Source organism: Ovis canadensis, chromosome 4, assembly GCF_042477335.2.
Source record: "Ovis canadensis isolate MfBH-ARS-UI-01 breed Bighorn chromosome 4, ARS-UI_OviCan_v2, whole genome shotgun sequence".
NCBI lineage: Eukaryota > Metazoa > Chordata > Mammalia > Artiodactyla > Bovidae > Ovis > Ovis canadensis.
The window spans coordinates 77,057,927-77,084,747 of NC_091248.1; the positions used below are offsets into that span (position 1 = coordinate 77,057,927).

Sequence of the window (26,821 nt, forward strand, 5' to 3'; positions counted from 1 at the left end):
GGTGGGGATGTATATATAATCAAATTAAATTATTCCACTTCCACTTATGGAAAAATCTGATGGCAAAAATTGATTAGAAAACATTTAGTCATATTTCACTTGGATTATGCTTATATATATCAAACTCCAGACTTGTCAAAATAAGGCCCACGAGCGCTTCCCAGCCAAGGTGTTAGATAGACAATGGCTAAAATGTGCAAAAATGATAAAGATATTACAGAAACATCATGCCTGGAAAAGCCACAGGCATTCAGCTCCCAGCTATAGAAAGAGAAGTGTACCTGAGGAATGAGACATGGAACCCAGAGTGGCCTAAATGTGGAATGCAAAGGGAGGAGCCTTCAGAGAGCCGGAAAGACATGTGTGAGGCCCAGGTGCCAACTCTCAGAGCCTGGAGGTCAGAGCCCCATGACTTTTTGCGCTTTTTCTTTTCCTACCAGATAAAGTACCCCTCAATTTCGATTTTGCTCTGGAGGGCCAGCGCTTATGTTCTTTCTGCAAATCATCTGTCGATACAATGGGACTGTGAGGTTGGCTGCTGCCAGCACATCCATCTGCCAACCATGGCCATCTGCAGAGGAGACACAAAGCCTCAACGCCTGGAAATGAATTTGTTATTTGTTGACATTTCAAGGACAAACATCTCTTTGGCCACAGCTACTGAAACTTGAATCCAAAAATGGGAGGAAAGTCTAGGCCCAGGTAAGACTTTTATTTACTTCTTAAACTGTAATTATAAGAATATGTACAAACATGCTTTGTTAGTCAATCCTCTCTGCTTGCCCAAGCCTGGGCCCCGGGCCAGCAATGTCTCTGTCCGTCGATTCTGGTGCTGACCAGTGAGAAGGGCAGCCAGGAGTGGTAGGGAAAGAAGGGGTATCTTTCCTGGCTGGTGGGAATAGTTTGTAACTTCCTACTGGCCAATACTTGCTGAGGCAGGTGACACGCACTCTTTAGGATGTTTGCCTTGTGCATCCCCCAGGTGATAAAGGTACAGGGCAGAGAAGTTGGCTCAGGCTTTATACGCAGGCCCAAGGTGCTAATGGGAACCCAGGAGAGCCGATGGGGCTCAGCCCAGTGCTACCACTGCCCCATGATCTACATGAATTCCGGCTTGGACAGAACCTGCATCTCATGCTTCTCAGTTCTCTCCCAACATGTCATTCTGGAATCCCGTGATCTCTGCTCCCTAAAGAAAGAACAAAGAGGAAAAATCATTTGTCCTGAATAATTTAACTGTTAGGAGCTAACACTTGTGGAAAACTTATAAAGGATCAGGCATTGTGCTAAGCACTTTTAATGTACTAGCCCCCACCGTACTTCCCCACTACTCACAGCCCTCCTTCCTACTGATCAGCGCCAGAGCCCAGTGACAGAGACAGCACTGGCTAAGATGTAGGCACTGCTACTGCTATTAGCCCCTTTTTACATGTGAGGAAATGGAGGTTTATGGAAGTTAAATCACTTTCCCTAGGTCACATGTAGCTATGAATCAACAATGGCAGCATCAAACCCAAGCCTGTAACCATTCTGAAGTTCTATCGTGGAGACAAGAGAAAAAGGGAGGGCAGGGAGAGGCTGATGGTTGAGAGGCCAGAGGCAAAGCAGGTGAGGCATGGTAGCCATTCTAACATATCAGTGATGTTTAGGATCACTGAGAAATGCTACCATCCATCCATAATTCTAGAAGGACTTGAAAGATCTTGTCAACTGGTGGGAGAGAGATTCAACGGAGGGCATCAAACCCAAGCCTGAAACAATTCTGCTACGAGTCCATCCCCTGCGGATTTTTCCACCTGCCCCCTGTAGATTGTGCAGTAAAACAGCTGAAAACCAGCAGGCTGAGTCATTGTGGGAGGGGTCTCATTTCAGCTCTGTAACTAGTTATTCACATAATCTCAATAATGTCCCTTAACCTGTGAGCCTTAATTTGTTTATCTGTAAAATGATCATTCTTTGTGTCCGGCTATCTCCATGGCATTGTATTGAGCCAACTCATGGGGAGAAGCTTTGAACTAAAATAAGGATCGTCTATATGTGACTCGATTAGGATGATTGCTATAGGAGGTGATGTGGTATAGGAGAAAGCATGAGCCATGGCTGGGGGGCCTGGATTTGAATCTGTCACACTTAGCGGAAACTTTTTGACTCTCAGTTTCTCATCTATAACCCGCCAGGGAGCTCTAGCATGAGGAAGACACAGGTTGGAGGTGAGTGCAGTGGGCCTCCCCATGTCTGAATGCCTCTTACCTGCAGGGGAAGCATATGGAGTTGCTGAAAACACAGTAGATGAGGGGGTTGATGGCACTGTTCAAGGCAGGCAGGTTCTGAATGATCACAGAAGCGTAGAAACGCTCCTTAGTGTTTGGAAGGAGGCTGAAATTGTCTAAAATGTCGAAGAGGAAGTAGGGACTCCAACAGCAGATGAAGGCTGGGGAGAAGAGAACCATTAGCTCTGTAGCAGCCCACAGCCCAGAGGGCCCTCTGTGTTGGCCCTGAGTGGAGCTTCAGTGAGGAGGTTTCTTAGCACCTGGGATCTCAGAAATATTTAGAACAGTTGTGTGTGTTCATATTAATGTCATGTTTACTTAAGCACACACACATACACACTCACATCTACACATACATACATTACATCCCGCAGACGCATTTCTAAAGTTGAGTAAATTTGCTGGAGCTTCTCTGTCTGTAAAGGGAAGGTCTGATTTAACTACTGCAGTGATCCTTGAAAGGCTGGGAGCTGTTCAGCATGGCCTTAGCCTCTCATTCTACACTGTGCGAAAGAAAATTCAGCAGATCCCTCTGGAGACTCTATGGTAAAAGACAGAGCAAGGAACACTTCACAGCGACTCCTGTTTTGGGGTAGGCGAGGGGAAGGGGTGGTAGCTAATGTTTCAAAACACAGCCTGGCTAAGTCACAAGATTCTCAATTTTATTTTCCATTTCCAAGTCAGCCTTTCCAGGCAACACCCACACTATATACCCCTTACCGAGTCCATTAATGTGTGTGAGACCCTGACTCTGCTTGGATCCAAATCCTCAGAGGAAGGAGATGAGAAATGGAGACCCAGAGTGCAACGGCCAATTTTATGTGCCACCTTGACTAGGTCATAGGATGCCCAGATTTTTTTGTTAATCATTACTTCTGATTATTTCTGTGTTCTCAGAGTATTTCTGAATGAGATTATCATTTGAATTTGTAGATTAAGAAAAGTAAATTGTCCTCCCCAATGCGGGTGGGCAGTGATCTATCCATAGGTTTGAATACAATAAAAAGGGTGAGCGAGAGAGGAGTCACTCTGTTTGCTTGACTGTCTTCTGGCTAAGACTTGGATCCTCTTTGGCCTCCATACTTTGACTCAGACTGAGATGACACCATTAACTCTCCTGAATCTGGAGATCTGGGGACTTTTCAGCTTCACAGTCAAATGAGCCAATTGTTTACAATAAATATCTATATCTATATGTATCTATCCATCTATATATAAAATTTCTCTGGAGAATGCAAATTAATACCATAGAGATAAACCTTTTTGGGATTGACTGGAACCCACATGTGCTCTCTCTTACTTTCTTGCCCCATCCTCTCCACTCTCTTTCTTCACTTTCTCAGTCATAGGATTTTTCCTCAGGGAAGTCAGGCTTCCTTTGCCATCTGACTGTAGGAATCAGCTTGTCACTATAACTCTTTGACTGACACATGTATTTTTTCCCTCCTTGACCTTGACAATCTGTTAAAAGGGAACAGTTCTAACACAAAGACCACTGAACATTCTAGGCTCTGGAGGTAAAGCCTGGCATTGGTGCAGATAGTAGTTCTGGGGCATGGAGGGGCAAAGCTTCTGTTTGGGGGAATTTTGAAAATGCATGTGTGTATATTTGTGTGTGTTGTGTGGGTCCTGGTTTTCCTGGGGATACCCGTCCTCCTGCATCATGCAGCCAGTCCCATCCATGTCTCATACATCCTTCAAATGCCCATTTGGACATTTAGGGAGCAGAAAATCTGTTTATAATGACCCCAGTCTAAAAACCTGATTCTCTTTTATATATGACCACAATATTTTAAATAAATACTGAGTTTTCCAGAAGTCCAGTTCCCTTGCAAACAGAGGAAAGATTACTTTGTTTAATTTGGAACTTTAGCAGGATTTGTTCACCTACTGGGAAAATAAAGTCACTGACAGCAATACTGCTTTATTTTTTATGTCTCCATGAAAACACACCTGCATTGGTTTGCATTTGTAATTATTATTACTTCATTATTCTACTAAGGACTGTCTCCAAGTATTTATATATTGAAATCTGTATTGTTTTATTTTATTTTTGTTGTTGTTGTTGTTTTTGTATTATTTTATTATCAATTATTTTCTTCCTAGTCTCCCTTTATGTTATACACTGATCTTTTAAGGATTATGGTAGGTACATAGGTTTTTGTATACATTTCATTTCAGAATGGTAAAGGGGCATTACAAAATATTTGTTATAAGAAGGGGCATTTTGGTCTGATTGCACTGTTGACATGGCTGACCTCCTGTGGACTTTCTTGTTCTCTGACTAAAGGGAATCCAATGCCTATGTATGTGGCTCCTGATTATAAAAGGCTGTACTGGCTCTGAAACACATATATAAGGTATGCTTCCTGCCTCAACATCCAGGGAATGTGTATCATGCTTCTGATTGTCTGGGAAAGCAAGATAATCTCCGATCTACTGCAGAAGCTTCTGGGAAAGGGCTTTGAGCCCCAGTGGGTGGTATATGCCCTATCCCCGGGTCTGCCTGCAATGTTGTCTTGTGATTGTATTCTCCTGGCTGAGTCACACGGCATGCCGTCTGTTTGGCATTTTGCAGATGCACTTTAGAAAGGTGAGAGGGACAGTTCTGGTGACAATGTACTTGCAGAGCTAACATGAGAGCTATGCTCCCAGAGGTCTTAAGAACCACAAGATGGGTGGGGAGGGGTAGTATTTTGAGCTAAGTAAAAAAAGGAAATGACACAAATCTTTTCCTTCATGCATATCCCCATTTGTTCTTTCAACAGATATTAATTAAGCACAGTGTGTAAGGACCCTATAAGCCCTTGGTGATAATGTAAGGAAAACAAAAGCGAAAGTCATTGCTTGTGGGGATTTTGCCCCACAGATAGACAATAAACAGATCAACACATATCCTATACTGTCAAGTGGAAGTAGAAATATGAAGAAAAAATTAAGTAGCTTAAAGACTATAGGAGAGACATTTAAGACTTGCCGAGGAGGCCTTTCTGAAGAGGTGGTGTTGTTGGAAAGCAAGATGATGTCAAGCCATGGCATGGATAAGCCATGCCACCATCTGAAGGCAGGGCATTTCAGGTGGGAAATATTGCAAGGTATGAACAAGTTGACATTTGAAGAAACAGCAAGAAAACCAGTGTGACTTATATATAGAATGGGCAAGGCAGAGAACTGGGGCATGGGGCTGGATACTTGGCTGGAGGACAGATCACACACACTGTAAGACATGCGAAAAAGTACGATTTTATTCCAGGGTAATGGGAATCCATAGGTGAGTTTGCAGGGTAGTGATAGTGTCTGATTAACATTTTTTAAATGATCACATTATCTGTTTTACAGAGAAGGATTAAAAGAAGATCGGTTGCAGTTCCAGTGTTCCAAGGAGAAGTTGGTAGGAGCTTAGATCAAGGAAGTAATTGCATAGAAGCTGAGAAATGGTTGAATTTGAGAACTCTTTTGCAGGTAAAGCTTCTGTGCCTTACTGATAGACTACATATGCGGCGTGGAAGAGAAATAGTATAATGACAGACAGATGACCGACCCTTAGGTTTTTGGTATGGATGAAAGATCAAGTCATTTACTAAACTCGGGAACACAGGAGGACGAGTAAACTTGCAGGAGATACGAAAGCATGCTGAGACTTCTGGTTTTTCATGTTGAGTATGCTAAGCTTATCATAAATAAAAGTTTCAAGTAGAATTATAAAAAAATTTCAAGTAGAAATCATAGATATAATTTCTAAGCAAAGGAAGTGTTCCAAAGAAGAACTGAGCAAATGTTGTTTAGAAATCTGGCATTTTGTTGGCGGTGGTTATACCTTGATAAGTATGCCTGTACTAGGGTAATAGGAAAGAAAGCTAATAGAAATAGGCTCCAGAGAATGAGAGATGCTAGAAAGGAGAGTGTTAAAGGAGAGGGTCTGTTACTGGGGAGTTTTTAGAGGGAGCTGTTACAGTATGTGTATGTGCATTTGATCCAGTCTAGGGGGATATCTGTGGGGGAGAGGAGATGATTGCAGGAAGAGAATTCTTGAGTTAGCAGGGAGGAATGGGATAGCTCAAGTGCATTTTGGATTAAGGAGCAGAGACGGTTTATCCATAGTAATAGGAGAAAAGGCAGAGATGCAGGTAGGTCCATGGATATGAAGGCAGGTGAATGAGGAAGTTCTATTCTGACAAGAGCGTTTTCCTTGTGAAATAAGAATCAGGGCCATTAACTGAGGGGACGAATTGGGGAGGAAGTTTTGAAGGTTTGGAAATGACGAAGAATATAACACCAATCTGGCATAGATTAGGTGCTCTAGAAATACCTTTTTTCCTTGGATGAGGTGACTTTGTGGGTCTTAAGAGTAGAGAGACCAAAAAAAAAAAAACAAAAGGAAAGGGAAAATGACAGGAGCGAGCAGGGAAGATAAGGCATCCATTAGGGAAGAATTTATGGTGACCTTGAAATTAAATATCCAGAAGAAATGGAATGCTGCTTCTGTCTTCCTTGGTTGTTGAACTTAAGCTCTGGGGAGTGTGTGTATGCCTTCAGAAAAGCAACTGGGTCAACTAGATGGTGGTGAGCATCAGCTTCAGCTAGTAATGTCTTAATTGGATTTGTTTCCACATTATCCATCCCATGGCTGTGTTGCACAACAATATTCATAAAGACAGATGTAGGAAACCAAATGTTGGCCCTTGAGGGAGCCACAGTGGCACTGATAAGCTCCACACGCACATTCATTTCTAACTGGGAAAAGGCAGAAGTTCCCATAGACCGACTTTTTCCTTGTGTGCACTTTGTGTCACCGGGTCCCAGGTACAAATTTGTTTTTGGAATGTCAACAGTTTTACAACACGAGGAGGGATGTTGCTTACCGAGAATGATGACAATGCTATACTTGATGGCCTTGATCTTTGCCTTTGAGATGAGCCCTCGGTTGTAACTGGTGCACAGCTTTCCATCTGCAGATGCAAAAAGCGAACCATAAAGTGAAGTGCTGCTTCTGCCAATAGGAACATTGTAGGTTAGACCCACAGTTGTCATGGGACCACTTACATCCTCCTCACCTATGCCCAGGAGGAACCCCCTTCCCCCGCCCTGCCCTTTGACATATTCAGAGTAAATGGGCTGGATGCTAGAAACTGCTCAGTTTGCAGTTTAATGTAAAACGCAAATGCATTGGGACATCCAGACTCTCAAGAGACTTGGCTGGATGCCCTGAATCAACTGAATCTGGAATGAGCCAGGTGACCACAGGGGGCGATGCTGAGACATTGGTCTTGTCCCTGCAGCAACCTAGGACAAAGCAGTTTTCCTAGAAATCTTACCCCAGATGAACTTACTCATCTAACTCAGAAATTCCACTCTCAACACAAGCTCAAGCCAGAGATATAATAAAACCTGTTCCAAATAAGAACCTCGTTATAACTTTAATCTTATGTGGGTTGTTTGATACTAAACATGTGAGGATTAAATTTAGGAATCCACTAGAATGTAAGCTTGATGGAGACAGAGACTTTGTTTTCCTCACTTCTGTATCCTCTAAACTAGTGAATGACTAATTAATATTTATTGAATGAATTAATATAAACCCGTCTCTGAAGCTGTGAGAGATTTTTTTACTATCATGGCTTCTACCAGCCCTCATGGTGCCTTTGTGAAAATTGGGAAAAGATGCTCTCCCTCCGGACAAAAGCAGACCCTCAGTGAGGGAGAGGCATGGACAGAAGGCCAGCCCCACACACCCTCAGCTGAGTGCCACTGATTAAGGCTCAAGGGACACAAGCCTAGTGGTAGCCAAGGTCAGAGGCCCACCCACGGCACACCTAAGTCATATGATGTAGGACTACCCTACAGCCCAGCTCCCATGCTCACTGGTCCTCACTACACCTTCAGATGTCTCGTTTGAAATGTATTTAAATCCTCATGGAAACTGGTGTGAAATTTACCTTTGCGCTATTTATTCTACCTTGTCTTCAATCCAATCCAGCCCAACCCATCAAGAGATAAGGACTGAACAAAATAGGCTAAAATAGAGTTCCTCTTCTCTGGGAACTTTCAATCCAGCAGGAAAGATCACTCAGCATGAGGCTGGGTGAGATGAGAGAGACTAATACCAAAAACCAAGTATGAACGAAGAAGGAAGCCATTCCCCCACTGTAATGCAGAGGTGGCCGCAAGGCAGAGGCGGAAATCCCCAAGGCCAAGCTGGGGGTGGGGGCGTAGGATTGGGAAAGATGCCTGAAGCAGAGGGGAAGTCCTCAGCCAAGACGGGGAAATGAGAAAATGTAGGAAGTGTTAGAATCTTGATGAGTCATCTCGCTTGGCTGGAGCCTGAAAGGACGCTGGTTTGAGGGTGGGGAGAAGGACTGAGGCCAAAGTAGGAAGACCTTGAATGTCTCCCTGAGGAGTTTGGGCTGAATTTCTGAGGCAGCTGCAAGTCATCGAAGCTTCTGTCTGTTTCACAGTTTGAACGCTTACTCATTGGAGAAGACAAGCTGTTAGCAGGAATAATAGGAATAAGGGGTTTTTCTGTGCAGTTAAGTGAAATACTATATTTAATTATATAATTGATTTTTATTTCTTGATGTCTACCCTGGAAGGCCACTCTTAGGCACTATTAGGGCCTTCAGATTGTTCCGTGCATTTCACAGAAGCACAAAGTTTCAGTGGTATAAGGGAGAAAATGCTTCAAGAGTATTTACAGCAGTGGTTTTTAGGTGGGGAAATATTGCCCCCGGGGTTATGACTGGACACATTTTTGATTGTCACAATGGTTGGGGTGGGTGTTCCAGGCATCTTGTGGGCAAAGACCAAGAGTGCTGCTAAATATCCTTCAATGCACAGGACAGTTCCCCACAAAAGAAGAATTACCTAGTTCAAACTACTGACAGTGCCAAGGTTGAAGCCCTGATTTCCAAAGTAGTATCTTGGAAAGGATACAGACTTCAATATCAAACCTGAATACACACTCCAGCTCCACAACTTACTGGTGGTGTCATCTCATGCAAATTGCCTACTATTCCCAGCCTCAGTTCCCCATTTTCAAAAATGAAGCATGAAACACCTAATTCACAGAGTTGTCTTGAAGATTAAAATAAAATAATATATTCAAGGTGCCAATCCCCATAGCAGGAATGTCAATTTCCTTATTGGTTGGGATGAATGAGATTTTAACAGTTTTTCAGGAGGATGAGCTGCCTTTATGGAGGATTGTAGCCCACCAGTCTCTTCTGTCCATGGGATTCTCCAGGCAAGAATACTGGAGAGGGTTGCCAACTCCTCCAGGGGATCTTCCCAAGCCTCCTGCTTGATAGGCAGATTCTTTACCTCTGAATCACCTGGGAAGACTCATTACTATATTTAGATAGGCTACTATTCAATATTATCTGTATTAGAATTTATATACATCAGATAATTATCAGGATGGGATTATAGCCATGGGGGCAAGTAAAAAAAGACAGCAGATCAAATCATATCTTTTCAAAGTATCTCCATTTGCTGGTATAACAGCTGGCTCCTAAATAGCATGGCTCTGAAGACTTACTTTTTCAGAAAACTTTTTGAGAATGACATTTGTGCTCTGAAATCTGTTTAAAATGGAAACTTGCAGTACTTTCCACAGGGCAACTGGGTGACAATATAATCAACTCCTACCATTCCATCTCCCAATGAGATCAGTAAAAAGCATCTTTAATCTGACCACTCTAGGAAATGCAAAACCTCCAGCTCCTGAAGATGGCTCTTCAAAGTGAGCTGAACTGCAAAATTCCAGTAATTCTCCTTTATTGGGAGATAAAAGGATTATTTCCCCTCAGGCCTTGGGGCTGAGCAGGAGTGAAAAGCAGTTAAATTCATCTGTCACTGTGCATTAATAAGGGGTAGCCTAGAGGCAGGGGGTGGATTAGATTTTGGACTGGAAGCAGGATGCTGCCTTGGGCTGTCTTAGTTCAAGGATGAATCCTAAGTGGCCAGTTGCTGCTCCTTTCCTTCCCTATGCTTCATGCCACTTGCAGAGCCACTGGGAACCTTCTTTTTTTAAAATTTTTGTGGGCTGAGCTTCTGAGGGGGGAGCTACTAATGTCCTGAGATTTTAAATGAAGCGGAATTTACTCCTGTCTGGTTGGGGCTGGGGGTAGGCGTACGCGGACCTACAAGAGTCCGGGTGATTTGTTTGTTAACAAGGAAATCTACCTGATAATATTTTAAAATCATTATTTTTTCATATGTTGGTAACTTCATGTATTTCAGATTAATTTCAAAAATTGAACATTTTAACAATTATGCCTGATTTCTAAAAACTTTGAATTTAAAATTTATTTTTAATTTCTGATAATTGATGACCTCTTTATGAATATAACCTTAATGTAGACTATTTTTGATGCATTATGTCTCATCTACTTAGCTCAGGACTTTGGCCACCTCCACTTCCTTTCCTCGTGTGTGTACAGAAGGTCATAGATACAAGGAAGTATGACCTAACTCACCTAACTTACAGCCTTGTCTATTCCTCAGCTCCTCAGTTCAGGTGGAACCAGGAACCCTGGCAGACCCAAAATAATTGGGCAGACAGGTTAGCTATCCACCAAATTCTTTCCTTTACCCCCAAGGCCCACAGAGAGATGACATTTTCCAGCCTCCTTTTTGGCAGGGGTTGTTCATTTCAGTTCACTCACTCAGTCGTGTCCAACTCTTTGCAACCCCATGGACTGCATGTTCATCAAACTAATGTCCATCAAGTTGGTGATGCCATCCAACCATCTCATCCTCTGTGGTCCCCTTCTCCTCCTGCCTTCAGTCTTTCCCAGCATCAGGGTCTTTTCTAATGAGTCAGCTCTTTGCATCAGGTGGCCAAAGTATTGGAGCTTCAGCTCAGTATCAGTCTTTCCAATGAATCTTCAGTGCTGATTTCCTTTAGGATTAACTGGTTTGATCTCCTTGTAGTCCAAGGGACCCTCAAGAGTCTTCTCCAACACCACAGTTCAAAAGCATCAATTCCTTGGTGCTCAGTTTTCTTTATGATCCAGCTTTCACATCCATACACGACTACTGGAAAAATTATGGCTTTGACTAGATGGACCTTTGTTGGCAAAGTAATGTCTCTGCTTTTTAATATCAATAACCTCAGATATGCAGATGACACCACCCTTATGGCAGAAAGTGAAGAGAAACTGAAAAGCCTCTTGATGAAAGTGAAAGAGGAGAGTGAAAAAGTTGGCCTAAAGCTCAACATTCAGAAAACGAAGATCATGGCATCCAGTCCCATCACTTCATGGGAAATAGATGGGGAAACAGTGGAAACAGTGTTAGACTTTATTTTTGGGGGCTCCAAAATCACTGCAGATGGTGATTGCAGCCATGAAATTAAAAGACACTTACTCCTTGGAAGAAAAGTTATGACCAACCTAGATAGTATATTCAAAAGCAGAGACATTACTTTGCCGACTAAGGTCCATCTAGTCAAGGCTATGGTTTTTCCTGTGGTCACGTATGGATGTGAGAGTTGGACTGTGAAGAAAGCTGAGCACCGAAGGATTGATGCTTTTGAACTGTGGTGTTGGAGAAGACTCTTGAGAGTCCCTTGGACTATAAGGAGATCCAACCAGTACATTCTGAAGGAGATCAGCCCTGGGATTTCTTTGGAAGGAATGATACTAAAGCTGAAACTCCAGTACTTTGGCCACCTGATGTGAAGAGTTGACTCATTGGAAAAGACTCTGATGCTGGGAGGGATTGGGGGCAGGAGGAGAAGGGGACAACACAGGATGAGATGGCTGGATGGCATCACGGACTCGATGGATGTGAGTCTGAGTGAACTCTGGGAGATGGTGATGGACAGGGAGGCCTGGCGTGCTGTGATTCATGGGCTCGCAAAGAGTCGGACACGACTGAGTGACTGAACTGAACTGAACTGAACTGAGGTTGGTCATAGCTTTTCTTCCAAAGAGCAAGTGTCTTTTAATTTCATGGCTGCAGTCAACATCCACAGTGATTTTGGAGCCCAAGAAAATAAAATCTATCACTGTTTCCATTGTTTCCCCATCTATTTCCCATGAAATGATGGGACCGGATGCCATGATCTTAGTTTTCTTTTCAGCTGGGGATAGTCACGTGATTAAGTTCTGCCTATAGGAACATGGAGAGAACTCAGGCCTGGCTCAGATACACTCCCTGAGTAATCCTTCATGCTGTCTTCCCTCATCCTCAATCTGCTGGATACTGATGCTAAGCCATACCTTAGTAGCCGTTTGTTAAAGAGTGGCAGCATCGTCATCTACTTGAGTTTCCGAATGACTGTGTCTTTCCCTTTGACCTTTGCTGTCAATTCGACTTTAACTGAAGAAGAAACAAATTTCTATTTTGTTAAGGTTACTGTATTTGCGGGTTTCGCTGATATAGCTGCTAGTGCTTCCTTGACTAAAGCAGAGATTGAAGCTTCACATGCAGTGCTGTCATAATGCAAAGCTCAGCAAGCAGCATTGGCCTATAGGCAGGGAGCACGTAGTGAGGAGACTGATAGGGAAAGCTGGGACGGTAGAGATGCACCGGATAGAAGTGTTATCAAGGGAAGGCAGGTTGTGTGCTTACTGAGACTGGACCCCCAGGGAGAGTACAAAGGTGGTATAGAGTTAGGATTCTCCAGAGAAAGAGAACATACATGTCTGTGTCGGTAGCTATACCCATGTATATGCGGAAATTTATTATAGAAATTGACTCATGCAGTTATGGAGGCTAAATTCCTTAATCTGCTGTCTGCAGACCCAAGAGGTCTGATGGTCTAATTCAGCCCAAATCCAAAAACATGAAAACCAGGAGAGACGATGATGTACATCTAAGTCAAAACGCTGGAGAATCAGGCAACCAATAGTGTAAATCTTTGTCCTAGTCTTAGGTCCCAAGAAGCGAGTAGGACAAGATGGATGTCCCAGCTTGAGCAAATTTGCCCTTCTTTTGCTTTTAGTTCTATTCTGGCCTTCAGCGGATTGGATGACTCTTACTGTCATTGGTGAGGCCTGTCTTCTTTACTTAGTGTGCAGACTCACACGCTTCCAGGAATGCCCTCTAGACACACTTAGAAATAATGTTTTTACCAGCTCTCTGGCTAGCACAATCAAGTTGACATAGAAAATTAACTATCTCAGTTGGTAAACAGAATGTTAATAGTGTGTGTTGATTGCCACCAGCTGTGTTTAGCAAAGTATTAGGAAAAAAGAGATGAACTCAGACAAGAGTTGGTTGGAGTATGAACAAAAATGAAAGAAATTAGGGAAAGTCCTAAAATTTGGAAACCTTTAAAAAATTTTATTTCTTTTTTTCGCTAAACTGGGTCTTCATTGCTGGACTTGGGCTTTTTCTAGTGGCGTGGAGTAGAGGATACTCTGCAGTTGTGGTGCCTGGGCTTTGCATTGCAGTCGCTTCTCTCATAGCAGAGCATGGTCTCTGGGGCACTGGGCTTCAGTAGTTGCAGCATGTGGGCACAATAGTTGTGGCCTCTGCACTCTAGAGCAGGGGCTCAATAGTTGGGGCACACAGGGTTAGCCGCCACATGGCATGTGGGATCTTCCTGGACCAGAGATCAAACCCATTTCATGGATTCTTTACCACTGAGCCACCAAGGAAGCCCCTTAAAATTTGGAATCTTACAGAGCTGCATGGCTCGATTGTTTCCTGTCTTCATAGCACCAAGTACATACTTTGTATGGCCCAATGCAAATTGAAAATGCAAACGGACTGCTAAAGCAAATGTGCATACCTTTTGACTGTGCACATCTTATGCCAATGAAGCCAGTATGCAAATTCAGTTGTAACAGAAGTTAACACCAGCAATGACCCATTCAGAATCATTGCTGAGAAGAGAGGCAGACTAAGGATGTGGCCTCCCACCTATTGTTTCAGATGACCTCAAGCTAGCTTCTATTCTAGGGGATTAAATGAGGAAGCAAAGAAACTAGTCAGACCTGAGAATTATTTTCAGAAAGACTGTTTGGATATGGTTGCTGGTGAAGCTGACTGGAAGCAAATAAGTCAGAAGTCTACTAAGATTTTTAGGAATGATATTAGATAAACATGATAGATTAGATAAATTAGATGTTAGATAAACATGAGGTTTATATCTTTGTTAATACTTAGAAATACCAGATTTTAAAACTTTACCAATCCTGTGACTGACAAACTGTACCTAGTTGAAGTTTAAATGTATACTTTCCTTGTGTATCAGTGAGGTTGAGAACCTTGTTTTTGGCTATTACTCTTTTCCCTCTTACGAAATGTGTTTGTGTCTTCCTCATTTTTCTTCTATTTATCTTTTTAAAAAATATTTTTATTGATTCTGAAGAATTCTTCATACATTCTAGATACTAATCTTTCCCTAGATAATGTATTGCAAATAGCTTCTCCCACTTTTTGGCTTGACTTTTAAATATAAATAGAGTCAAATTTATTTATCACTTTTTTGGTTTAATGCATCTTGTCTATCTTTTAAGAAATCCTTTCTTATTCCAGTGTCATAAAGATAACATCCTTCATTGTCTTTAAAAAAATTTTAAAGTCTTACATTTCACATCTAAATTTCAAATTTCCCTGGAATTTAATTATGCCTATGAATTGAGGTGAAGATCCAATTAATTGATTACCCTATAATCTTCTGATGTATATCAAGTGCTTATATTATATGTGTGGGTCTCTTTGGGAGCTGTTTTTTTTTTTTTTCCTATTGAAGTGTCTATACCACACTCTATTAGTCACTCTAACTTTATGATAAATCACTGTTTATACATTAAACCTTTACTACCTTGGGCTTCCCTTGTAGCTCAGTCGTTAAAGAATCTGCCTGCAGTGCAGGAGACCTGGGTTTGATCCTTGGGTTGGGAAGATCCCCTGGAGAAGGAAATGGCAACCCACTCCAGTGTCCTTGCCTGGAAAATCTCATGGACAGAGGAGCTTGGTGGGCTGCAGTCCATGGGGTCGCAAAGTGTCGGGCATGACTGAGCTACTAACACTTTTACTACCTTGTTGTAATTCTCCAGAACTGTCTTCCTGGCTTTTCTTGACTCTTGAAATTTCCATGTATGTGTTTAAATTGGCTTATCAAGCTTAAGAAAACATCCCGTTTGAATTTTGATTTTAACTCTATCAATCTGTGAATCATTTGAGGAGAATTGACATCTTTATAGTACTGAATCTTGCTATCCACAAACATGCTATATATATGTTTCATTTATTTTATATTTGTCTTTTTTTTCACATGGAAAAGGAAAGTGGCAACCCACTCCAGTATTCTTGCTTGGGAAATCCCATGGACAGTGGAGCCTAGCAGGCTCCAGTACATACATAGGAGTTAGTGACTAAACAACTTTTTTTTTTCATAAAGTTCCTTATGCCTTTTGTTGAAGGTAGTTGTTTGCAGAAAAGCCATTTCACTCTCGTGTTCTGATAAAGAAAAGTACTTAATGAGCTTATTTTAAGTTTATTTAGCTGGAAGTGATTAGGACTTTAACCCAACTGCTCCTAATCAGAAACTTTTTTCTTCAGCTTGTTCTGCCCCATTGAATTGGAAACACGTACTTTGGCTATAGCATGGGTCACATCATATCTTCGAAGTCATATTGGCCAGATGCAGTTATATCCAGATATGTTACACTTTGTCCATTTCATGGGTACACCTCTTCCATCTCCTGCCCACAGGCGGTAAATGTCCTGTTTTATAGGAGTAAACATCCCTGGGCATCAAAAGCAAGCTCATTTATAAAGGATAACCTACAGGATTGGAAACCTCATATTCTCTACCTTTCGCCTGCCAAGCACTTGTTTTGGGGAAAGTCTGTAGATCATTTATTAGTTATTTCTTTTCCTTTCTGTCAGACTTGAGGGGGAGAAAATAGACATACTTGCCAGGAAGAAGAATGATTCTGAAACTTGAATTTTGCAGCCGTGTTTACAAAGTTAGCTTCTGTTCACACTAATCATTGCTTATTTCCCCTTGTTGATGGGCAGTAATCCTGGAATACTAAAACCAGTGGAAACCTTTTTCCCAGCCAACTCTAGAGTTACTTGGCTGTGATGAGATTGAAAATCGAGCTGCTTATGAATAAGATACAGAAAGTACACAGGCTTTTTGGAACTACTCTCTGCTCCTCATTCCAGAAAAGGGTCAGTGATGCTGATACAAAGATATAGACAAATAAAAAATTGATATGATGGACATATAAACATGTACTAGAGATTAAAAACTGATTGTAGCCATTTCCACCTTTGGAAAGGAGAGGCATACTGTATATCAGTGGAAAATGGATCTCTTTGCAGCTTTATAAAATCTCAGGGACTGGAGGATGGGGGAATCCAAGAGTGCAGGAACTAGAAAATTGAGTAGCAGGGAGATTTGGGGGACTCTGGAGAGAGACAGGGTAATCACAGATGTAAAAGGCCTGCTGAGATAAAAGTGGCGGGGTAGCTGACAGAATGTGGAAACTCTTTATCACTTCAAGCCTAAGGAAATGAGATGGATTCCATGATTCACTGGATCAAGAGCAGAGGGAACAGACAAGCTGTTGGAGGTGAGACCGTGGGGTGAGAGCTCAGAGGGACAGTGAGAGAGGACACACCAGTCTCCTGGAACTGGCAGAAATCACAGACAAGGGTTTAAACCAATCTGATTTAAATCTGAAAGTGCAGGAAGACCTCAGTCTACTTAAGCAAAATTAGGTCACCTTTTAGATTTTTAAATACATCAAAACACTTCGGGAGATGATTCTGGAAGAGTGCATTGAAGGCAGAGCTCAGCAAAGAGGCTGGCGGGTGACAGCCATGCCAACAATCCTGAGTTTGAGCTTTATAATTAAAAAAAAAAATTAAAAATTGAGCTTTTTTCAGTCATTCACCACCTTCTTTTCTGTAATGTTCTTTCTTCTGAGAGGCAGCCTGATGTGGAAGAGAAGATATAGGCTTTCTAGCCAGTCATATGTGCATTTGAATCCTGCTATATCATGACCTATGAAAACAAGCAAATTGCTTAACCTTCGAGCCTGTCTTCCATTTGTAAGAGAGAGATGATGATACCACCGTACAGAGTTGTGTAAGGATTCAGGGAGGTAAAGCATGGAAAGGACCCAGAAGTGGCTGACAGCAGATGCCCTGTGTCTCTCTGTCTTGTCAGTCTGTGTTGACAGACTCAGCAAACAAGTGGACGGTAGCCAGATCATATTTAAGATGGAACTTTGACCCACACTCTGCAGCAACCAACCCAGGAAACCACCCATTACCTATGGTAACCAGTTGAGGAAACCAACCTACTCTATGCGAGTCAGACTTGCAGAAAGTCAGACCACTGTTTCTAACCCAGAGTCCATAAACTGAATAATGCCTCCTGGAACAGTCTACCACAAAATACCCAAGACTTGACTACTGACTGATAGCTCATTAATTTTTGCCCCTATTGTCAACTTAAAACCAACCAGAGAAAGCCAAATATGCATGCCTAACCCATCACACAGGATGCTGTGCTTTTAATCAGCACACTTACAGCTTCCCCATGGCAACAGCCCCCAGTCAGGGCACGTCTGAGGCTTTACCATTCCTCTGACTGCTTTTGTGTTTCTGTCAAAAGACAAGTGATGGTGGCTGATTCCCTTGCTATAGCAAGCTTTGAATAAATAGCCTTTGTCTATTCTCGTTTGCTTGGTATATATTTATTTCCACTCTCTCTCTCTCTCCTCACTTTTTCCCCCTGACTCTTCCCCTGTTATGCACTGTATATTTGTCTCATGACAAAATTCATAAGTTGAAGACTTAATCCCCTCAATGTGATGGCATTAATTTTTGCAGATGGGGCCTTTGGGAAATAGAGTTAGATGAGAACAGGAATCTTATGATGGAATTAGTGCCCTTATAAGAAGAGACAGTAGAAAGATTTCTGTCTCTCCTCTCTGCTTTGTGAGTAGATAGCAAGAAGCCAGCAAGGCCATCTGCAATCCAAGAAGAGAGCTCTTACCAGGAACAGAATTGACTGGTACCTCGATCTTGGGTTTCCAGTCTCTAGAACTGTGATAAAATTAATTCATTGTTTAAGCCACTTGCTGTGGTATATTGTTGCAGCAGTCTGAGCACACTAAAACACCCTCCTTTTCCCCGTGTTCCCCCTCCAACCTAGAGCTCTGGGCTTTCCAAAGCCCTCTGGTCCTACCTCACTTGAGCTGTCAAACTAGGATAATGAACTCTGTTAAGTGACAACTCAGTCAAAAACCTACCCAGGCAATGCAATGATATATCTATATAGATAGGTATAATTTAAAATTAATATGATTTCCATTTGTAAAAGATAGATGATAATTTTTGCAAAATGAATATATATGTATGGTCTTGGCCCATGGAAACTCCACGGTCTCCTTTTTCAGAACTAGCCGTTTTATAGTAACTAGACACCCAGGAGACCTTCTCTTCTCTCTCGGGCATGTTTGTGTGCTGTGTTCTCTCCAGCTCGTTCTCAGAGGCCCGGCGTTGTCTGCCTGGGAAGCAGATGGGCCTCCAAGTCTCAGCACCTATTGTGTAGGTGGTGCTCAGCAGTAAGGTTGCTGAAATGGGATTTGGGGAAGGGCTGTAGCAGGCAGTCTTGGGCTTGTTCTGCTGTGTGGGGTATGCCCAGGCCATGGGGAGGGCATGTATTCTGCCTTGACTGTCCTAGGGTCCAGGACTGTTCTGTGGTTAGATGACAGTTTTTCTGTAAGTTTAAGCGAAGCAGAAATGTCTGTCCTCATGTTTTGCTGAATGTGTGGCCTCCTCCCTACACGGTCCTCTCTTTTCATACCAGAGTCCTCTTGGGTGCCTCTCTGCAAACCCACCAGGATAGGGTTACCCTCAGACCCTGGCTTAGAGCTGTTTCAAGGGGCTCTGCTGGCATAGCTCAGCCAGACCCAAAGTCCTCCTTCCTCAGATTTTGGGAGAGCCATGTGGAGAAGGCAAAGCCTGCCTGAAACAGCTTTTGGGGGTCTGACCTGCTAGCTGGGCCCTGATATAACAGCAGGCTTGTTATAACTGTAAAACCCCAGCTCATGTTTGCTAGAGAAAAACCTCTGCAGAAGCAAAATTAGCTAAGGATTTGGTAATGCAGATGAAAGACTTACCTGAGCAGTTGGAAATCACTGTCTCATAGGCTTTGCTTTTGACCCAAATAGTTTTGATCACAATGGCATAGATGACACTGCAGAAAGGACCAAAGATAGCATTAAAGTGGCTGGTGGGTCCTCACTCTGAGGACCACTCCAGTTCCCCAAGTGTAAGATATGGAGGCAAGGGTCTCTCAACCATGGTCTGCCCCCCATCCTTCCTGATTACAGAGTCACAATAGATGGCAACCGCTTCTTTTTTTAAGTCAGGAGGCTTGGACTGGGTGAAATTCAGTGATTTCTCCAAGATAATTCAGATGGTCAGAAGTACAACTGAGACTGGAATCCAAACACAGGGTTTGGGGTCAGAAAAATTTAGATTTGTAACTAGCCCTATTATTTGCTGGTTGTATGGCCTTGGCAGCCTTTCCTTGGCTCCATAATCCCTGCCTTAGGTGTTCACATCACTGTGTCATCCTCTCCCCTTGAGTACGGCCAGACCTGTGACTTGCTTATCAGTGCATTGGGGTGAAAGTGATGGGATGTCTATGATTACATAAGTGTGTAGGCTCTGTCTTGCTAGTGTCTCTAATGCATTGCTAGCTCTGAAGAAGCAAGCTTTTGTGAGTCCTTGAGCCCCAAGAAATCAATTCTGCCAGAAGTCCAGGGAAACTTGGAGGAAAATCCTTCCTTACTTGAGCCTCTGATAACACCCCAGCCCTGTCAGACACCTAAGCAGAGGACCCAGTTAAACCATGTCCAGACTCTGACCCCCAGAAACTGTGAGATAATAAGTTATAGCAACCCGAACCCATTATGAGATTATCATGAACCTGGTGACTTAATAATGTTACCCAGAAATAGACAACTAAAACACTGAGTGAAACAGGAAGAATGTTGTGTCCCTCCTCCCCAAATTTACATGTTGAAATCCTCCTGTCCAATGTAGTGTTATAAGGATATGGGACTTTGGGGAGGTGCTTAGGTCATATGGAGGGTTGCATCTTCATGAGTGGGATTAATGCCCTTGTAAGAGGATATTCCCGCAGAAGTCTCATGACATTTTGTCGTGTGAGGCTACAAGGAGAAGTCTGCAACCTGGAAGAGAGCCCTCACCCAACCGTGCTCCTGCTCGTGCTCAGCTGCTAATTCATGTCCTGCTCCTTTGTGACCCCATGGACCGTAGCCCGTCAAGTTCCTCTGTCCATGAGCTTTCCCAGGCAAGAATACTGGGGTGGATTGCCATTTCCTTCTCCAGGGGATCTTCCCAACCTAGGGGTCAAACCCACATCTCCTGCATTGCAGGTGGATTCTTTACCACTGAGCCACCAGGGAGCCCCACCCAACTGAACTGGCAACCTAATTTCAGACTTCTAGCCTCCAGTACTGTGAGAAATATATTTCTGTTGTTTGCAAGTCACCTGCTCTGTGGTGTTCTATCATAGCAGCCAGAACCCACTAAAAGACTCAGTCTTAGTTTAGACCATCAAATCAAGTTAATAATGCAAACTTCAGAGTTTTTTAGGGATCAAATGCGACAACCTCTAAAGTGCTATACACAGTGTTTTAAAATTATCAGAGGCTCAGTGAATGTCATTTTCTTTCCCTTCCTTCTTCATTTTTCACATGATATCACGCCTAATATTACATGGTGTAATATGCACCTAGGGGCTTCCTTGGTGACCCAGTAATAAAGAATCCACCTGCAATAAAGGAGACATGGGTTTGATTCCTGGGTTAGGAAGATCCCCTGGAGGAGGAAATGGCAACCCAGTCCAGTATTCTTGCCTGGGAAATTCCATGGACAGAGGAGCCTGGTGGGCTACAGTCCATGGGTTCGCAAAGAGTCAGACATGACTGAGCGACTCAAGAACAACAACAGCAAAATATGCTCCTAACAGGAAAAAAGGACTAATGACTCAAAAGCATTAGCAAATTTTGTATCCTTTATCCCCTTTGATAAATATAAACATACCCTTCTTTAATTAGTTATTTGACATTTCTAATATACTGAGAACCTTGACTAAAAACTTTGAGACAAAGCACTGCTTCATTTTAAAACTGCACTAACATCCCTCTTGAGAATCACTTGGTTAAAAAAAAAATCAGAGTTCTAGTTCACAGTAGCTGACAAAGCACTAATTGCTTTTAATGATCTCTGTAATATAACTCAATTAATGACTGTGGTAAAACCCTCCTTATTGCTTTTCCCTGCTCAGAGAACCTCCTTTGAGTCTACCAGGAAAGCTCAGGGTCTTTGAGGAGCATCCTCACCCTTCCTATACCTACCCAGGGACTTTTCTGGAAATTGTTTGTCTACATGAAAGAAAAAATGAGAAAGCAAATTGCTAGTGAGACTATTCTTTTCCTTAAGTTGAATACTTGTTAGATCAGGAAAACTTTTTCGCAGATAAATGAAATACAAGGAAAGGTTACAATATCATTAAGTATAATTGAGTACCACAGTTGCAACCCCGCTGCTTAATTGAACAATAATTCAAGTATTTGTTGACTATCAACCATATACGCAGTGGAAAATTAAAAATTTCATGTGTTAGGGGTTTGAGCCTTAGTCACTCCCACCTTGTCTCGCTAGGATAGTCAGGCAAGTAGAAAGCCAGGAGCAGCTTTACTGTTAGCCAGGAAAACTAATAAGTAGGATGCCCCTTTATTTCCCAAATCCGGCCACTTCTCAGGATGTAACAGTCATACATCAGAGAGAACTGTGAATGCATTTATTTCCTTCTTGCTGCTTCCTTTCATCTAATTAGTCAGCAAATTCTGTGAACTGTCCCTTCAAACTGTCTCCATCATCTGTACCTTCCTCTCCACTTCTGCTCTTCGGCATCACTTCATACCCTTACAGTCTCTTCTTGTTTAATATCTGGAACCTTCTTTATTGTGATGAAATAAATATAACATAAAATTTACCATTTTATCCATTTTTAAGTGTACAGTCTGGCAGCATTAAGTACACTGACATTGCTGTACAACTATTACTATCATCCATCTCCAAAACTTTCTCATCTTTCCCAGCTGAAACTTTGTATCTGTTAAACACAGAAATATGCATAAACACACAAATTAATGTGTCATCCTTATGCAGGGGCCATGAAAATTTTCTTTGTATCCTTCTAATTTTAATATATGTGCTGCCAGAACAAACATTCCTTATCATCTCTTGTCTGGTTTATTGCCATAGTCTTATAAACATCTCCACTTTGCTACCATCTGGAATGTCCATACCACTTGACATCAGAATTGGAGCTTTGGGACAGAGAATCATTCTTTGGCTTAACAACCCTTCAGTGCCTCTGCTTTCCTGCATGATGCTATCTAGTCTCTTGAGCAGGGCATCCAAAGCCTCCCACAATCTATCTCTGCCTTCTTCACCTCTGTTGTCATCATCCTGCCTCCCTCTACTCCACTGTCTCTCAATACACCTTCTTCCATGTCAGCAAGAGGAGTAGCAACTAAACTAACCCCAATTCCATGCTTAATATGTAGTTGACTTTGGGTGAACATAAGGTCCAATGTCTTCCATTTCTCTGTGTCTCCTTTGCTTCCTAAAGATACATTTTTTTAGCCCATTCTCCATGCATCACGTTGATGTGAAGGCTTTCTCTTCCCCGGTGGCAGCTGGCTCCCTCCTCCCTGGGGCCTCTGGGCTGGTATAACACTTGGAATGTTGAGTCTTGTCTATGCCGTGCACGTGTGCACGATCACTGTCACAGCCAACTTTTTGTGGCGCGTGGACTGTATCCCACCAGGTTCCTCTGTCCGTAGGACTTTACAGGCAAGAACACTGGAGTGGGTTGCCCTTTCCTGCTGCAGGGGATCTTCCTGACCCAGAGACTGAACCCATGTCTGCTGTATCCTCTATATTTGGTAGGTGGTTCTTTACCACTGAGCCACCTGGGACGCCCCTTGTCTACGGCAGTCATATCTTAAAGATCAAGCAGATCCAGAAATGGCCCGTTCTCGGAAACAGCTGAGGAATAGCATCTCCATCCTTTCAGGTCAACTTCTTCCATGTCTTTTATTTATCTCCATTCTCTCAGCAGGCATAGCTTGACTTCAAGCTTCTTAGAAACCTGAGAACCTAAGGGGCACCAAGATTGAGTGAAGTATCCCTTTCCTGGCTGGTTTATTTCTTGATTTTATGGAAGGCGATCCAAACACAGACCCATTTTCTTCCGTTGCCTTCCGAAGGCAGCTCCTGGCCACGGAAGAATGTGAGAGTGCAAACCAGAGGAAGACTTTTCAAGTGGCATTAAGTACTTAAAAGGATGCCTGAGGCTACTTCCTGAGTCTTGCTTCTAGATCATGTATGAGTGTCAGGAAATGGAATCAAAAGTTCCCTCTGTCCTCAAGATACAGGGAGAACATTCCACTTAGACCAAAAGTACCCCTTTCATGACTCCTCCTCAGCACAGGTCAGGGACTTGATGGACGCCCATCACAGTCTAGAGCCACGGGTTCCATCTCTGTCTCCACCTTTGCCTCATTTTGGGGCCTGAGTATGAGGTCCAGTTGTGCTCTGTAGATCTAACTAGAAGCTAAGCATGAGTGGGAGTAGAAGCCGGAGTAGGGGGGAGCTGATGCTTCACTCGGCATGCTTCACGTGGTCTTTTCCACTCTTCTCCTACTAGTGGCTTAAGGATGCTCCCTAATCAAAAGTGTCTCTCTCCTCATTAATTAGTTTCACTAACACTAATGCCATGAAGATAAGATATAGGGTAAGAGTATGTAACAGAGGCTTGGCTTGAAAGGCTTCAGGGAAGCCTTTCCAGAAGGGGTGTAGTTTCAGCTAAGATCTGAAGAATAAAATGTTTTTTTTTAATGCAAAAAAGTGAGGTGGTCATTCAGGCAGAGGGAATAGCATGTGCAAAGTCTCTGAGACAGGAGGGATCAGGCCCATTTGAAGAACTTAGAGAAGGCCAGTGTAGTTGAAGCATGGTGAGTAAGGCAGCTTGTGTGGCCTAAGAAAAGGGTGGAGAGTGAGGCATGGACCAGGTCACACATGGCCTTGAGTACAGGGTTTGAGGTCTTGGACTTTTTGTCCCGAAACAATAGAAATCCACTGAATGGCTCTAAACAGGAAAGTGAAGCGATTGATCAACTTTTTTTGTGTTTTTTTTTTTCCCAAAGATCAGATGTCCTTCAGTATGTTTGTTTCTGTACATATGTATATCCTGGTATGTGAATTGAACAGTCCTGGAAGGGTGTATAACAAGATCTTAACACTGCTGCTTCTGAGGAGGGAAGCAGGGGAAGGAAGAATTTTATTTTTCATTTCATACTGTTTTGTTTGCTTAAAATGGGGAAATCTTTCCAAAAGCTCTTCAAAAGACACTGCCTCACATTTCATTGCCTAGAATTAGATCTGAAGCATTCACATGCTAAGGGGAGGGGTTGCCATGAGTAGCTTAGAGTGGAATGGATATGGGGAACTCAAATATAAGCATCTACCATAACCTAGCAGGCTAGTAATGATGGCTTTTTCAAAAGACCTAACTCTTGCCATCCCTCAGACAATATACTTTGGCCTTGGACATCTCGTACCATGGACAGTGCTGGCTAGGACCTTGGGCCCTTTTATCTACCATGACCTTGTAGTCCACAGACCTGTCCTGACCTCTGTCTGGGGCTTTCCCCACAGCATGACCCCCTTTCCCCAAACAAAATAAATGGATTTTTTTTCTGCATAATATAAATCAGTGCTCCATGACCAATGTGCATTTTTCCACTTATTGCTTTGCAGTTGCCAGCTATGGATCTTTTATGCCTCTACCTTCATCTCCTAGAGTAAAAATGATAGGAGAATGAGAAATCAATTAGGTAGCAAGAAGATAACCATAGCTAGAGTAAATCAATTACAGTAGGGCTAAAAACCTTTCCCAGCAACAGTCAGACAAGTCAAATAAATTTTGAAGCAACAGGAGTTCTGGTGACCCAGAAAAACAATGCATTGCCTTTATTGTCAGTCACTGTGGTTTCAGGTCCTGGGAGCCTGATTTAATTAGTGATGGAGCAGCTAAATCTTTATCCACACACAGCTCTCAGGAGAGTTTGCCGCTGACAATATGACTCCTTCCTTCCTCTTTCCCTTCCTCTCTGCCTTTCTTCCTCTCTCTCTTCTTTCCTTTCACATATATTTATGGAGTATCTGCCATATGCCAGAAACGGATCTAGGCATTAAATAACCAGAAATTTCCATACTAGATGCGTGCACACGCATGCACGTGTGTGTGTGTGTGTGTGTGTGTGTGTGTGTGTGACGGAGAGAGAGAGATGGAGTGACATAATACTTCTGTCTAATTGATGAAGTTCAGCAGTCAGGTCTGCATTGTTTATTTAATCTAACATTTACAAAGTGTTCATTATGTGCTGAGTTTGGAGTCTAGAGATTGAGATAAGAGTCACATGCTCAAGAGATACAGTTGCAGAAGCAGGCAGTGACACTCCCATGAAGCCTTAATGGCAGCTTGGACAAGTTGAGGTCGGATGTGGCCTAGGATTGGCAGAGACAGCTCCGTCAGTCTTTGAAACAAGACAGAAAGAATGTGAATCGTTTTGCCAGAAGTGAGGCAGAGTGAGTCTGGAGGAGTGCCCAGACATAAAGAATGATGTGCCCAAAGGCCCAGGGATGAGAGGAGTGTGGGGTGTTCAGATGGCTTGTTCTGGCTGGAGTAGTGGGTGCAAGGAGAGTGTGTGAGCAGTTTCCCCAAGAATAGCCTTAGAATCTAAAAAAGGCATAGATCTTGTCTTAGCAGATATTAAATGTATATAAAGCTACAGTCATTAAAACAATATAATATTAGTAGCAGAAAGTGAAATCACTCAGTCATGTCCGACTCTTTGTGACCCCATGAACTGTAGCCTACCAGGCTCCTTCGTCCATGGGATTTTCCAGGCAAGAATACTGGAGTGGGTTGCCATTTCCTTCTCCCAGGGGATCTTCCCAACCCAGGGATTGAACCCAGGTCTCCCGCATTCCAGGCAGAAGCTTTAACCTGTAAGCCACTACTTAATTATTTGTGTGGTCTCTCCTTTTCTTAATTGTGTCAATCTCTACTAACTGGAAACAAAATGAAAGCATATTCAACCACGTTGTGGAATATTATGCATGCATTCTATTTCATATTGCCAGAGACTTTTTAATGAGAAGGGGATACCTTCAGAAGGCAGTACTTTTTAGTCAGGACCATGTAATTTCCTCTTCTGCTTGGACATTTTTGATTGATTTCTTTTCTATTTAAAAAATTTTTACTTTTTAAAAATTTTGTTGAAGTGTGTTGATTTATAGTGTTATGTTGATTTCTGCTGTACAGAAAAGTAATTCAGTTATACATATATACTCTTTTTCATATTATTTTCCATTATGGTTTATTACAGGATACTGACTATAGTTCCCTGTGCTATACAGTAGGACCTTGTTGTTTATCCATATGTGTAATAATTTGC

The 26,821-nt window shown here is 42.6% G+C and overlaps 1 protein-coding gene and 1 non-coding gene across 4 annotated transcripts in view; both read right to left on the reverse strand.

Annotated features, from left to right (window-relative positions):
* Positions 1-1,098: 1,098 nt before the first annotated feature.
* The window catches only part of NPSR1 (neuropeptide S receptor 1), a 152,598-nt gene continuing 126,875 nt past the window's right edge, over positions 1,099-26,821 (reverse strand). For 2 of the 3 annotated variants that reach the window (XM_069586705.1, XM_069586703.1), the window contains 4 exons: positions 19,373-19,449; positions 7,133-7,219; positions 2,251-2,431; positions 1,099-1,189 (listed from right to left, as the gene is read on the reverse strand). In XM_069586705.1, coding sequence (XP_069442806.1) covers positions 1,099-1,189; positions 2,251-2,431; positions 7,133-7,219; positions 19,373-19,449 — 436 coding nt within the window. Of the gene's footprint in view, positions 1,190-1,353; positions 1,412-2,250; positions 2,432-7,132; positions 7,220-19,372; positions 19,450-26,821 lie in introns of those variants that run through there. The other variant, XM_069586704.1, reaches the window with a different exon arrangement.
* On the reverse strand, positions 22,416-22,520 carry LOC138439870 (U6 spliceosomal RNA). Its single transcript, XR_011256817.1, has one exon. It is a non-coding gene; the product is annotated as a U6 spliceosomal RNA (small nuclear RNA).